Source organism: Pimephales promelas, chromosome 1, assembly GCF_988280905.1.
Source record: "Pimephales promelas chromosome 1, fPimPro1.hap1.1, whole genome shotgun sequence".
NCBI lineage: Eukaryota > Metazoa > Chordata > Actinopteri > Cypriniformes > Leuciscidae > Pimephales > Pimephales promelas.
In genome coordinates, this window is record NC_142769.1 from 16,338,370 (window position 1) to 16,351,310 (window position 12,941).

General features: G+C 38.4%; 1 protein-coding gene and 2 non-coding genes across 6 annotated transcripts in view; all 3 read left to right on the forward strand.

Moving 5' to 3' along the window:
• Positions 1 to 12,876, forward strand: part of haus6 (HAUS augmin-like complex, subunit 6) — a 32,142-nt gene extending 19,266 nt beyond the window's left edge. The window contains exons 6-16 of one of the 4 annotated variants that reach the window (XM_039669785.2): positions 6,682 to 6,744; positions 6,867 to 6,921; positions 7,042 to 7,215; positions 7,368 to 7,561; positions 9,744 to 9,873; positions 10,079 to 10,181; positions 10,273 to 10,366; positions 10,468 to 10,624; positions 11,100 to 11,198; positions 11,747 to 11,873; positions 11,977 to 12,876. In XM_039669785.2, coding sequence (XP_039525719.2) covers positions 6,682 to 6,744; positions 6,867 to 6,921; positions 7,042 to 7,215; positions 7,368 to 7,561; positions 9,744 to 9,873; positions 10,079 to 10,181; positions 10,273 to 10,366; positions 10,468 to 10,624; positions 11,100 to 11,198; positions 11,747 to 11,873; positions 11,977 to 12,608 — 1,828 coding nt within the window. In that variant the 3' untranslated portion in view covers positions 12,609 to 12,876. The remainder of the gene's footprint in view (positions 1 to 6,681; positions 6,745 to 6,866; positions 6,922 to 7,041; positions 7,216 to 7,367; positions 7,562 to 9,743; positions 9,874 to 10,078; positions 10,182 to 10,272; positions 10,367 to 10,467; positions 10,625 to 11,099; positions 11,199 to 11,746; positions 11,874 to 11,976) is intronic. The other 3 variants (XM_039669786.2, XM_089128220.1, XM_089128223.1) reach the window with 3 other exon arrangements.
• Positions 10,757 to 10,887, forward strand: LOC120478098 (small Cajal body-specific RNA 8). Its single transcript, XR_005622615.1, has one exon.
• LOC120478097 (small Cajal body-specific RNA 8) lies at positions 11,555 to 11,685 on the forward strand. The gene has a single exon (XR_005622614.1).
• Positions 12,877 to 12,941: the final 65 nt, after the last annotated feature.

Below are 12,941 nucleotides of genomic sequence, written 5' to 3' on the forward strand. Positions count from 1 at the left end.
AGTCGAGGCAAAAAAAGCATATAGTCATTAATTCAATTAGAGAGGTGGCCAAGGAGTTTGGCGAAATCAAGACTGTCCTAACTGAAATAAACTGCACAATGAGGAAATTACTGAATAAATAATATATTTTGTTGTGAAGATGATGTGTTCACTCCGAATCCTTCCATTTAATCGCCACATCTTCTAAGAGTGCTATATCAGCTATTGTGCGTCATTACGCATTGTGATGGGGCAATTTATTTCCATCCATTTAATTCTGCATCTGACAAGCTACGGATGTCGGTTATAATCTACTTGGAAATGGGAAATAGTTCAGCGTAAATGCAATTTCTTGCAGCTTTCTGAATAGTTGAGACGTCATCAAAAATAAAACAAACTCATATGCATGAATACCATGATTCCGTAGCTGATAGACATTTTTACTATGAAAACAACTTTCCCCAGTGGACAAATAATACATCTATCTATTTATCGATCTATCTATATATCTCCCTAATCTATCTATCTGACTGACTATCTAATTGCTATATCTGCTCCGTTAGACGGACATATTGGCGAGAATATCAGTTTTATTCATTATGTCGTTCTGTTTACCATCTTATTTATGAGGATGAATTGTATAACATGCTAATATTATTGCAGAACATATTTCACACTTCTTTTTGGAAATATGTGTTTATTTGCGTTTCTGTTGCAGATCGATCAAACGGGTGTTCGTGTAGGCTGTTAATTGTAAGACTTGCTTTGTGAAGTCTTCATGTTATTTATGAGAGGCAGTATTGCCATTAATTTTACACAACAGTCTACAGTTTCACACACTTTCACGTGTTTTTTTCAACTGCCGACGGTGTTGCCATTTCTCATTTCACCCGTTTTTGTGCGTATGCCTGGGTCAGAGAGCTTGCGTGAAGGACCGCACATTTTACAGTCAAGTTTGCTTTTTATAAATACCAACTATTGCGTAGAGAGCGGAGTACGCCTTCTTTTGTGCGTACGCAATGTTTATAAATGAGGCCCCAGGTCCTGATCATATTGCCCCTTTGTTTTTAGAACTAGCGGCTGTTCTTATTTCTCCCTGACTGACTATTTGTTTAACCTTTCTTTATTAACCAACAAAATTCCACGGATCTGTAAGTCCGCATTCATTATTTCTTTGTCTAAAGAGGGTGGTCCTTCTCTAATGGACAATTATGGACCTATATCTAAACTTTGTATTATCTCGAAAATGTTGGAAAAAAATTGTAATTGAGCAATTCACACAGTATTTAAATACTCATAATATTTTGTATACTCATGTATCTGGCTTTTGTAAAGGCTACAGTACAGTACGTGTACAGCTGTTTTAAAAGTCTTAAATGATATAGTGGAGTCCTTGGATGATAAGAAACATTGTGCATGTCTTTATATTGACTTATCAAAGGCATTTGACTCTGTGGATCATGATGTGTTACTAAAAAGACTTAGATCAGGACTATTGGAAACTGTTATTTTTGTAGTTTAGTTCTTATTTAAAGGGAAGAGCCCAAATTGTTCAGGTGGATTACTATTTACATTTTAAATCTCATTACATTCTAAATCGACCTACAATTTGTGTGTGCCTTTTGCCAAACCTTTTAAATATGCTGCAGCATCGGATTGGAATCTTCTCCGGACTGAGATGAAGTTAAAAGATTTAGTATCTTGTGGTCAATTTAGATAATCATCTGAGTAAATTAATCGTGTGTAAATGTTTGTAACCAGATGCATTTTTATATTTATATTTTTGTAATGAGATTTGTTTATGTTTGTGTGTTGATGTAAATTGTCTGTTAACTTGGCTGCCTATCTTGGCCAGGGCACTCTTGAAAAAGAGATTTTTAAGCTCAGTGAGTCTTCTTTCCTGGTAAAATAAAGGTTGTATATTGCTATTTTCATTCATGTATTTTTTTTTAAAAAGTGAAAACGATTCACGCAGGGTATGGCAGGGTATACATTCCATGTCGGACCTCAGGGCAAGACCTAGCTGTACAACTAATGTCTCGCCTACATTGACGGATGAGCCGAATCTTTTTTATGCCCGGTTTGAAACCACCAACACGAACCCCCAGAGTAGTCCCGCCAGCAGTGCAAACACTACCAATAACACACCAAGGGCATTCTACATCACAGAGGGTGATGTGCGACGTGTGTTTGAACGAGTGAACATTCGAAAAGCTGCTGGGCCGGTTGGGATTCCTGGCCGGGTGATTAGAACTTGTGAATCACAACTTGCAGGCGTGTTTGCGGACATTTTCAACCGTCTCAGTATTTCCCTCTTGCTTTAAATCCTCTGTAATAGTACCAATTCCCAAGAAAACCAAAATCATGTGTCTAAATGATTGGCGCCCTGTGGCCGGGTGGCCCTCACTCCGATTGTGAGCAAATGCTTTGAGCGGCTTATAAGAGATTACATCAGCACTCTTATCCCAAAAACTTTGGATCACCATCAGTTTGCTTATCGAGAAAATAGATCCATAGAGGATCCTATATCTACGGTGCTCCACAATACACTCACGCACCTGGAAAATGAAAACTCTTATGTCAGAATACTTTTTATTGACTATAGTTCGGCATTTTTATACAATAATTCCATCTAGACTGGTCACAAAACTCAGCAGCCTTGGTTTCCATCTGACCTCTGCAATCTCATCTTGGATTTCCTAAGCAACTGCTGTCAGGTGGTTAGGATGGGGTCCATCACCTCTGCTCCTCTAACCGTGAGTACCGGAGCACCCCAAGGCTGTGTGCTAAGTCCTCTTCTTTATTCACTGTACACATATGATTGCACACCATTACACTCGTCTAACCTCATTATCAAGTACGCTGATGACACCACGGTAGTGGGCCTGATTAGAGGTGATAACGAGTTGTTGTACAGGGAGGAAGTGGAGAACCTGGTACAATGGTGTCAGGATAACAATTTGTCACTAAATGTGGCAAAAACGAAAGAGCTGGTGGTGAACCTCAGGAAGAAGAAGAGAGCTGAACTGACTCCTTTGATGATTCAGGGGAATGCTGTGGAAAGGGTGAGCAGTTTTAAGTTCCTTGGGATCAACATCACCAATAACCTCACCTGGGACCTACACACTACAGGAATAGTGGGGAAGGCCCAGTAACGCCTGTTCCATCTTAGGTGTCTGAGGAAATTTGGCATGGCCCCCAATGTTCTCTGTGCATTCTATCGGGGCACAATCGAGAGTGTCCTCACAGGGGCCATCACCTCCTGGTATGACAACTTCACTACAAACAGCCGCAGAGCAATACAAAGAGTGGTCAAAACTGCTCAGAAAATATGCGGCTGTGAGCTTGCATCTTTAACAGACCTGTACCAGGACAGGTGCAAGAAGAAGGCCCAAAAGATTGTCAAGGACCCCAGTCACTCCAACTGTAACCTTTTCCAGCGGCTTCCCTCTGGCAAGCGCTACAGCAGTTTGAAAGCAAAAACTTGTAGACTTAGAGACTCATTTTTTCATCAAGCTATTAGGCTTCTTAAAGGGATACTCCACTTTTTTTGGAAATGCGCTCATTTTACAACTCCCCCAGAGTTAAACTGTTGAGTTTTACCTTTTTTTGAATCCATTCAGCCGATCTCCGGTTCTGGCGGCACCACTTTTAGCATAGCTTAGCATACATTACTGAAGTGCACAAGACCAGTAGCATTTCTCTCAAAAAAATACCAAAGTGTTTCGATATTTTTCCTATTTAAAACTTGACTCTTCTATAGTTACATCGTGCACTTAGCCAGACGGAAAATGTAAAGTTGCGATTTTCTAGACTGATATGACTAGGAACTATACTCTCATTCCTGCGTAATAATCAGGAAACTTCCCTGTCGTACCATGAGTGCAGCATGCGTAATGTTATGACGCAGTGTCTTGATTATTACGCAGGAATGAGAGTATAGTTCCTAGTCATATCAGCCTAGAAAATCGCCACTTTACATTTTCCGTCTGTCTAAGTGCACGATGTAACTATAGAAGAGTCAAGTTTTAAAAAAGAAAAATATCAAAACACTTTGGTAATTTTTTTGAGAGAAATGCTACTGGTCTTGTGCACTTCAGTGATGTATGCTAAGCTATGCTAAAAGTGGTGCCGCCAGAACCGGAGATCGGCTGAATGGATTCAAAAAAGGTAAAACTCAACAGTTTAACTCTGGGGGAGTTGTAAAATGAGCGTATTTCCAAAAAAGTGGAGTATCCCTTTAACAGTAGATAGGCCTAATTTATTTTGCCACAGTAATGTACTGTTTTTAATCATTGTGAGCAGTTTTTTAAATTTACAGTAAATTTATTGTTGTTAGTGATGATGTGTGTGGGTGTGTGCGTGCGTGCGTGTGTGTGTGTGTGTCTGTGTGTGTTCTTAACCTATGGATATAGGCACTTAAGTTGCTGCTGGCCGGGATGGGAGGGGAGACCTGAGGTTTTTGCTCTTGCATTGTATGTAAATATGATATGAGATGCAACTTCAATAAAACTAAACTAAACTTTTACTTATTGAGAGATTTATTCGTAAGGGAATAATTACCTAAAATTTTATTAATTTTAATAGTCTTACATGCAGTACAGTTAGTCTAAGCCGTGCATTAATTTGCAGCTATTATGGGAAAAATGGGAATGGTTGGCAATCATGTAACCAAGTACATTTCATTTATCTATTATAACTTGTGTCGCATTGGTCATTAGGCTGTTTCCTTATAAACGTCCAGAAATTCTAGTTTTTCATCAGGAGTGTCATTTTTCTTTTTTAATATGATGTTATTACGTTGCTGTCTTCCCGCCTGCCAGTCGCTGAATTGCAGATTATGGTTTCAAGTGTCATATCTGCCCTTTCCAATGAACACAAGAACGCGCAGTAATCTCAGACAACTTCATTCAGATATTTTAATCAAATCCGCAAATTTGTTTGAAGAACCAAATTGGCTAAGGAGCAGTTATCATAATTGGAAGATATGGAATCGGTCAAATAATCTCAGATGTATTAAGAGAGGTACAAAGAACAAACCCCTGGGCTTTCCGTTTTTGCATAAATTACATACTCTTACCTGTACTTATTCAAAATAGTAATTACTTCACGACTGCAAAAAAAAAGTATGTTCTATATAGTATGAATGTAATCTGAACGTACTACATTTGCCATGTTGTCATTATCATGTGACCTACCAGCGTCAGTTACATAATTCACCTTTGGCTAAGCCACGCCCTAGAATGTAGATTAACCAATCGCAGCCCAGCCAAGAACGAGCTCCCACAGAGGTCCGACAGTTTTTCACAGCGCTCCATTGACTTTCAACACGGGCGTCTCATATTTTTGGTCTCGGCAGGCTATTACCGTCGAAGTTTTATCCAAAATATGGTTAAACGTTGTGCCTCGGGCATTTGCAACACAGATGCACGTTTCCCAGAGAGGTAGGAGGGGGTTGTCCGTTTTTTTCCCTTCCCAAAACCAAAGTAAAATCCTGACAGTGACAAGTGTCGTGTTTGGATTAAACTGTATGGATGTCCTCAGTCAGCTACACCCCCAAAGATCAACAAGCACATCTTTTTTTACTTCTAACCTTACTGTGAGTGTGAAGTTATACTAGTTAGACCGTTTTATAATGTTTTAGGTTATGATTTCGGTTCTTATACCGGTTGTTGATACGCTAGCACACGCTGCTAATAAATACAACGTTATACAGTACTCGTGTAGTCCGTTTGCTTTGTAATAACGATTATAGAAGTGAATAGAGACCTACCCAGCTTTGCATGAACAGTGTTGCTCCCTGATATTGTTAGTCACAGCCTCCGTCTCGATTAGTAGGAAATGTGGTGGTTCATTTTTTGACTGTGATGGGTAATGTTATGCTTTTGCCTCTATTTGGATGCCTTGTTGTTTCTTGCATTTCACCTGTATGTCTTGAATATAGCCTTCGAACGCATATTGCAGCCCCTTTTGCCTACTTCTATCGGACACTTTATTTGCTGATTTATAAAAGTTTGATAACATTTCAGCAGGAAGAGCTGTTACAGCATAAGCCATGCAGAGCGCAGATGAAGTTTGACGGATGTAGCAACAGTAACTAAGGGGGGCAGGGCTTAACCAAAGGTGAATTGCTTCACTGCCATTCATAAATCCTCTCATGTGGCCTCATGGGATTTTAAAGTGTCCATCAAAGAATCTCGCCGGAAGTTGGTCATCTTGGGTACTGTTTGCCTACTCTTAGTACTACGAATACTTGTGAATTTGGAGGATATACTACTTCTGTCACATACTGTACTTCACCTACTATATAGTAGGGAAGTATGTGATTTTGGATGCAGCCAAACCAACACTACACATTTTCAAACTCTTTCTAATCAAGCACACCTGATTCAATTCATCAGCTCATTGGTAGAGACTCCAAGACCATAAATAAATGGATAAGATAAGGTTTGCCATGTGGTGTCTTGTTTCTTATACATAGCAGCAGAAAAGGACAAATATTGTAAGCTTTCTTCATCAAAATCTGAGGATTGATGCCATGGGTGTGTTCTTATATGAAGACACAAGATTTCTTTACGGGCTTCAGACAATCGGCACAACTGAGGCAGTTCTCATAGCGTCAACTACTTTTGCAGGGTCTCATTCGCTACTCAGGAAACCAGGGTAACATGCGTAACCAAGGTGGTTTTGTTTTGTTTTCAGAGGTTTGGAAAAGTCTTTGAGGGACCTTGATGCAGAGGATGGCAAATATGATCATTTGCTTAAGTAAATCTCTAATATATATATATATATATATATATATATATATAGATAGATTTTAAAGCTTTGTTGAAGTAAATTGCAATGAACATTTCCACTTCACTAAAAACAATGTTTCTTGTTTGTAGAAAACATGACTGTAACACAGATTTAAAGGAAGACATTATTGCAAAAAATCGAAAGGTTTGCACCACATGTTCACTTCAATTTCTTCTTCTGAAATCTCTTGACTACTGAAATTTTCAGTACTAATATGTTATATATACATATATATATGTATGTGTATGTAAATTACATTCTTAGGTGCGAGGCCTTTGGAATGAGACAGACAGAGTCTTATCCACCCTTGAAGGAGAACGAAAAGTTTTGGAGTGTGTGATCCATGGACAGGTGGACCAGTACATCTTGGGTGGGCAGAACCTGAGTGTGAAGTTGCCTGCAGTTCTTCGTGAAAGCATGGAGCAATTATCCCACCAGGTGAGATCTACCGGCAGAAAAGGAAAACTTAAACATAAAACGCATACATTTTCACAAGTTGAGTGAACACTTGATGCATTTCCTAAAATCTCAATAGATCAGCATTTTTATTTTGGTGTTTAAAATTGTTACAGTAAGTTTTGTGTCCATAGTCTAGTTTTGGTAGCCTGTATGAAGGAGGGCAGCCTGTCATCGTCCCTTTGCTGGAGCTTCTAAATGAGGGATTACATGTCCTTAATGAGGAGAGAGAGAAAATTGGAGGACAGAGTGTACAGCTTCAACACAAAGAACTTCTGGAGAAGGCCTTGCTTTTCAGCCGCTCAAAAGAAAACCTCAAGCTTATCAGGTACAATTAAACGTGCTCTTGAACATTAATAATCAAGTTATGTGTCCTTTAATGTGATTTAAATGATTGACCTTGTGTCTGGATTAGTCTTAAAGTGGTTTGTTAAATGTTCTAAAAAAAAAAACACCTGGGGCCTGATGCATAACCGTTGCGTACGCACAAAATGGGCATATAAATATGCGTATGCATTTTTCCACGCACATATCGGGATTTATAAAAAATAAACTTGGCGTAAGTAAGTGCGCACCGTAAGGATGCTCTTGACCGTGCGTACGCACTCTTTTAGAAGAGTATGCGTTTTGGCGACACCGTTGGTGAGCTGGAGTCAATGTCTTTTTGCTCACTAGGCTATTAGACAGAGAATCTAAAGAAAATTATACATCTACAGAAATATAATTCAAATATAATTTCACAAACCTATATCATCACTTGAAGCAAACATCCATCCCTTCTTAAATGACCATGCGTTGGGTCGTTTAGTGAAACTGACGCACATAGGCTAGCCTTATAATCTATCGGCAGATGGAGTAAAACCGTAAATCTTCATCATGAGTCCGAATCATAAATAGAGTGCATGTTCTCAATAACAGTTTAAATAAATAAAAGAATGATTTAAACTATGTACTTCTGATATAAACGTTTAGATTAAATATGCCATTCTCATTAAGGGAGTTAAACACTTAAACTAGCCTACATGAAATAATTACTGAGAAGTTACAAAAAAAATTATATTCAATAAACAGAAATAGACATATTTGTCATTCATTTTTCTTCAACATTTCGTCAACATTTTTCTTCTGGCATGCTGTGTTTTAATGTTTTAACTAGAGATAATTGATAATCATGATAATAGCCGATTGTCTGAGAAAATTGTTTCGTGCAAATAATGCACAACCATGTCTATCTGTTTCCATTAAAATATAAATCAATTAAAAATACTATTTGGCCAGTGGAAAAGATTGAGAAAAACTTTCACTGAAATGTATTTAACACTATTTGATTTATTCATTCAAAAACAAGGCAATGCTATAGGCTACTAAAAAAAAAAATGTTTGTAATGTGACGGCACATCCACGTTTCATATTTTCCTAACGTTTTGTACCATTAAACTTGGTATCACGTGGATGAATAATCATATGCAGATGAGGATATGCATATTTAAACTAGGAGTTGTAATCTCCATATATGGTTATTTCGGGAAGGAGACGCACGTGCGCACAATCTCCCGCTGACTGGGATTTATAAATTGAATTCTGCGCAGGTTCTGGCGTACGAACGGTTTTATAAATCTGAAAACTTTTGTGCGTATGCTAATTCTGCCTTATGTGTGAAGACTAAAATTTCATCTTTTAATATTATTTCATTATTAAATATTATGTATCTGTATTATTATTCTTTATTAGTTTTCATAATCACTGTATTATCCTATGGAGTTTCAAGTTTGAATGCATGAAAAGAACATATGTCAGGGGAAAGCTATATATTGCTTAGAGAGGTATGTGTGCAATGTAACATGTTCACTCAGCATAAATGTTTCCACTGATGCAAGTGTACCACAGATGTACATAACAAGGAAAGAAGCGCACGTATGACATATACGTTCTAAGTTGAGAAGCTCAGAGCAACATGTTTGTTACCTTACAAGGAAGCTGTAAGACTGTGTGATGTATAAAACTCAATGTCACATTGTACCACCCTTAGAGAAACATGTAGGCATGACCAGGTGAGAGGGTAGAGATACATGGAGAAACGCATAGACCAGGCATGAACACAACATCATGAAGTTTCTCTCCTGACATATATATAATATATAATAAAACTTTCTTGGCAAGATAACTGGTGTCCGGTCCCGTAAATTGAATAATAACGGGGAACCACAAGAGGCTTTAATTCCAAGTCTACATGTGCATACGCACACTTTAAGGATGAAATCTACGCAAAGTTTTATACATGAGGCCCCTGGTTTCATTTAATTTAGAAAGTCATTGTCACCAGTGACACCAGTCATCTCTGATTGGTCAATGTCTAATTTGATTCATGTGTTGACAATTTAAATCTGTGGCTATACCTTCTGGGTTCACAGTAACCTGAGTGTAATGGTATGTGAAGGAACAATGAATGTGGTCAGGTGTTTAGATGGTACGATTTACTGACTTTTTCTTTAAAATTGTAATCTTTCCAGGCGGAAACTGATTAAAGAGCATGCACCCGAGATCAAGGTCTCTATTAGAAGAATAGAGGAGGACTGGGAGAACAAGTGGGCAGTGTGTTTGAAAAACACACCCCTGACCTCTTTTCTTGTAGGGGATCATGTAAGTGAAGTCTGCTTTTAAATCTATGCTGCCAGTTTAGCCATTTAGGTTCACTGGTCATACAGTTTACTTTGTGTAACATCTGGACAAAGCAAAGTTTCAGAGAAGACAAAGAAGTGTTCATACAGAAGTCACGTTTGGTGCATTTTCATCAATGTTCTGACTTTTTGAATGAGAATTATCTGCTTTCTGTAACATTTAATAGGCTCTTGACTTTGTCTCTCCAATGGCTCCTCTCTCATTTGAGCCAGCTTCTGAGGCCAGCTTTGAGGCTAGTGTCCTCTCACAATATTCATATAAACTACCTGGTAAGTTAAAAGCTTAGATGGGTGCATTATGGTAAATCTTTCCTCTGTAGAGCTGGTGTAATTATCCTTTTTTTTCTCCCTCACTTTTGAGAATTGCTAGAGCAGCCGTCAAAAAGAAAACAAGAGGTAACTGTTACAGATGTCCATTTTGAGCCAGAAGTCCAACTGGAGCCAGATCTCAAAACGTACAGCACAATTTGAGTCTTTCTAAATAGTGAATGTTTGGAAAATAACTTTTGTTCTATTTTCATGGAAATAAAGTGTAACTTCCTCCCTAATTTCTCAGCAGTACTTCAGTGGCAGCTGAAGATAAGGGGGTCCCGCTGTCTTCTGACAGCAGCTTTGCCACAAAAACAACGACTTTTGACGCACCACCATGTCCATCTCCCTTGCTTTACCCGGTTAAAATTCAGTCTGTGGCCCATACAGCCACTCCAGTACAGGTAGTTTTATATTGCTAAGCTCTATGCCTTTTCAGCCTGTATCCCTTCATTTTAGCCCCATGCATGCTGGCACAAATAAACACCCTATCTCAGTTGCTGTATTTGCAATTTAATACCTTGTAGATTTTGCTCTGGGAAACTAATACATGGGCAGTCCTGAGCAGTGCTTTACTCATCACAAGTTTTCCCTATATCAAACCTGCTCTCTGATGACCGGTGCGAACTGAGAGAAATCGCCACGGACAGATACGGAGCAGACAATTCTCTGCTTTGAGTTTATGTAAATGTACTGTATGAAAAGGTTATTTTTTCAGTCCGTGCTTTCTGCAATACCCCCAGAAGTTCATGCAAATGAAATGTTTACTTGCATTATGCTTGATCTGTGAGCATGTTTGAAAACTGCAAGTTTGTAAGTTCCACCTTATTTGTTGTTTTCAACATAACTTGGATTATCCCCCCTCTCCCTCTTTTACAGCCTAGCCACAGAAGTCTGCACTCAACAAAGACAAAGGCATCTGTCCTAAAGAACAAGGCTCAAATTTTAGATTTGGAGTATGACAACTTGGCAAGTCAAGTATGTGATGTTATTTATTTATTAAGTTCACTGAGGTAATTTAATACAACTTTTTTTTTTTTTTTTTTTTTTTATGTATTGAATGTATGTGCTAAGTGTTTTCATGTGAGGCACCATGTCAGTTCAAACTAATTGCCCCATGGGGATTAATAAAGATTTAAACTAAACTAAAAACTACTAAGGAAATGTAAAATTTAACTTCCCTCTAAATTACTGAACTAATATTTAGTTGCATAACCATTGTTTTTGATAACTGCATTGCATTGAGTCAACCAACGTCTGGCAAGTTTTAGCACAACTGAACAACAGATTAAAATAGCTATGTTTTGCAGTTTAGGGCCTTATAGATTTTACTCTGGGAAACTGATACATGGGCAGTCCTCATCAGTGCTCTACTCATCACAAGTTTTCCCTATATCAAACCTGCTCTCTGATGACCGGTGCGAACTGAGAGAAATCGCAACGGACAGATACGGAGCAGACAATCCTCTGCTTGAGTTAATATAAATGTACTGTGTAAAAAGATTAATTTACTGTTTGCTTCTCAGTTTGCAGAGGCAGTTACAATGAGTCCAGTCTATGGAAGGAGTGATATGGACCTTGGGCAGTTACTAAATGCCATATCTGACCCTTTTTTAGCTAGGAAACAACTATGCCGCACCCCTGAGAGTCTAAGTACAAGTCTTTTAATTTTTCTTCTCCATTTAGTATTTCAAGTTATAAATATTTAGCTCACCCTTCATTAGATATATAATCTTTTTGCATAAACTCTCCCTAGTTAAGGATGTGAGAAGTTCGTGGAGAAAAGCTGTGGAGGAAGGCATGGCTGAGAAGAAACAAGCATCTTGGAATCAGGATGATAGTCTTTCTTGGCTTCAAAGGCCAATGGGTGAGGTGAACAGCTCTTGTACAAGACCAAGTCCAGAGCCTTCTCTCTTATTTTCAACTACTCTTGCCCATTGCACTCCCCCTCCTGTCCAGCAGGGGTCACCCCTTCATTCAACTGTGTCATGGGACTCCTCACAGCTGGAGGCTTTTTACAGCCAAAGCTCAAATGATGTTATTAAATTCAACATTGCTCAGGAGGAGCTCCCAAATCTTTTTGAGGATGAGGTGTCATTTAACAGTGACTGCACGGAGGAGGTCCATGGTAACAAGGAGCAAGAGGAACAACTTATACTGCCACCTGTTGAACTGATCACACAAATGTGCTTGGAGCCCTCTTTAGATAAATCCCCCTTCGAAGACTCCCCAGTACATTCAAGGAAGAGCCCAGGTTTGAGCCACTGGATTGCTGAGGAGAGGCTTTTCTCTCTTGATCTGGACAAGCTTGAGAGTCTGTCCCCTCCTTCTCCTGCAGAGAAATTCACCCTGCCCAGTTTAGTGAATTTGACTCTTGATGAATACTAACATATCTTAATAAACTACTATAATTGTTTACATACTAGTATGATGCAAAATGCGTCAGCCAAATCAAATGAAATTACTGCTTTTTTAATCACAAGTACTTTGAACCTTTTTAAAGCTACTATCAACTAACTCATTTGTCTGAACCATGTGAATTCTTATGACATCAATACTAAACTTTAGTATGTACAAACTAATTGTAAAAGGTAATTGGCTGAAAATGTTGGTGTTTATGTTTTGTAATAAATATTTTATTTTTTGCAAACCCTCATTCATCTCTGGTCCATTTTAAATCTATTTTCTTTTAACTGATTAAATTTGTGCAACTGCACAATA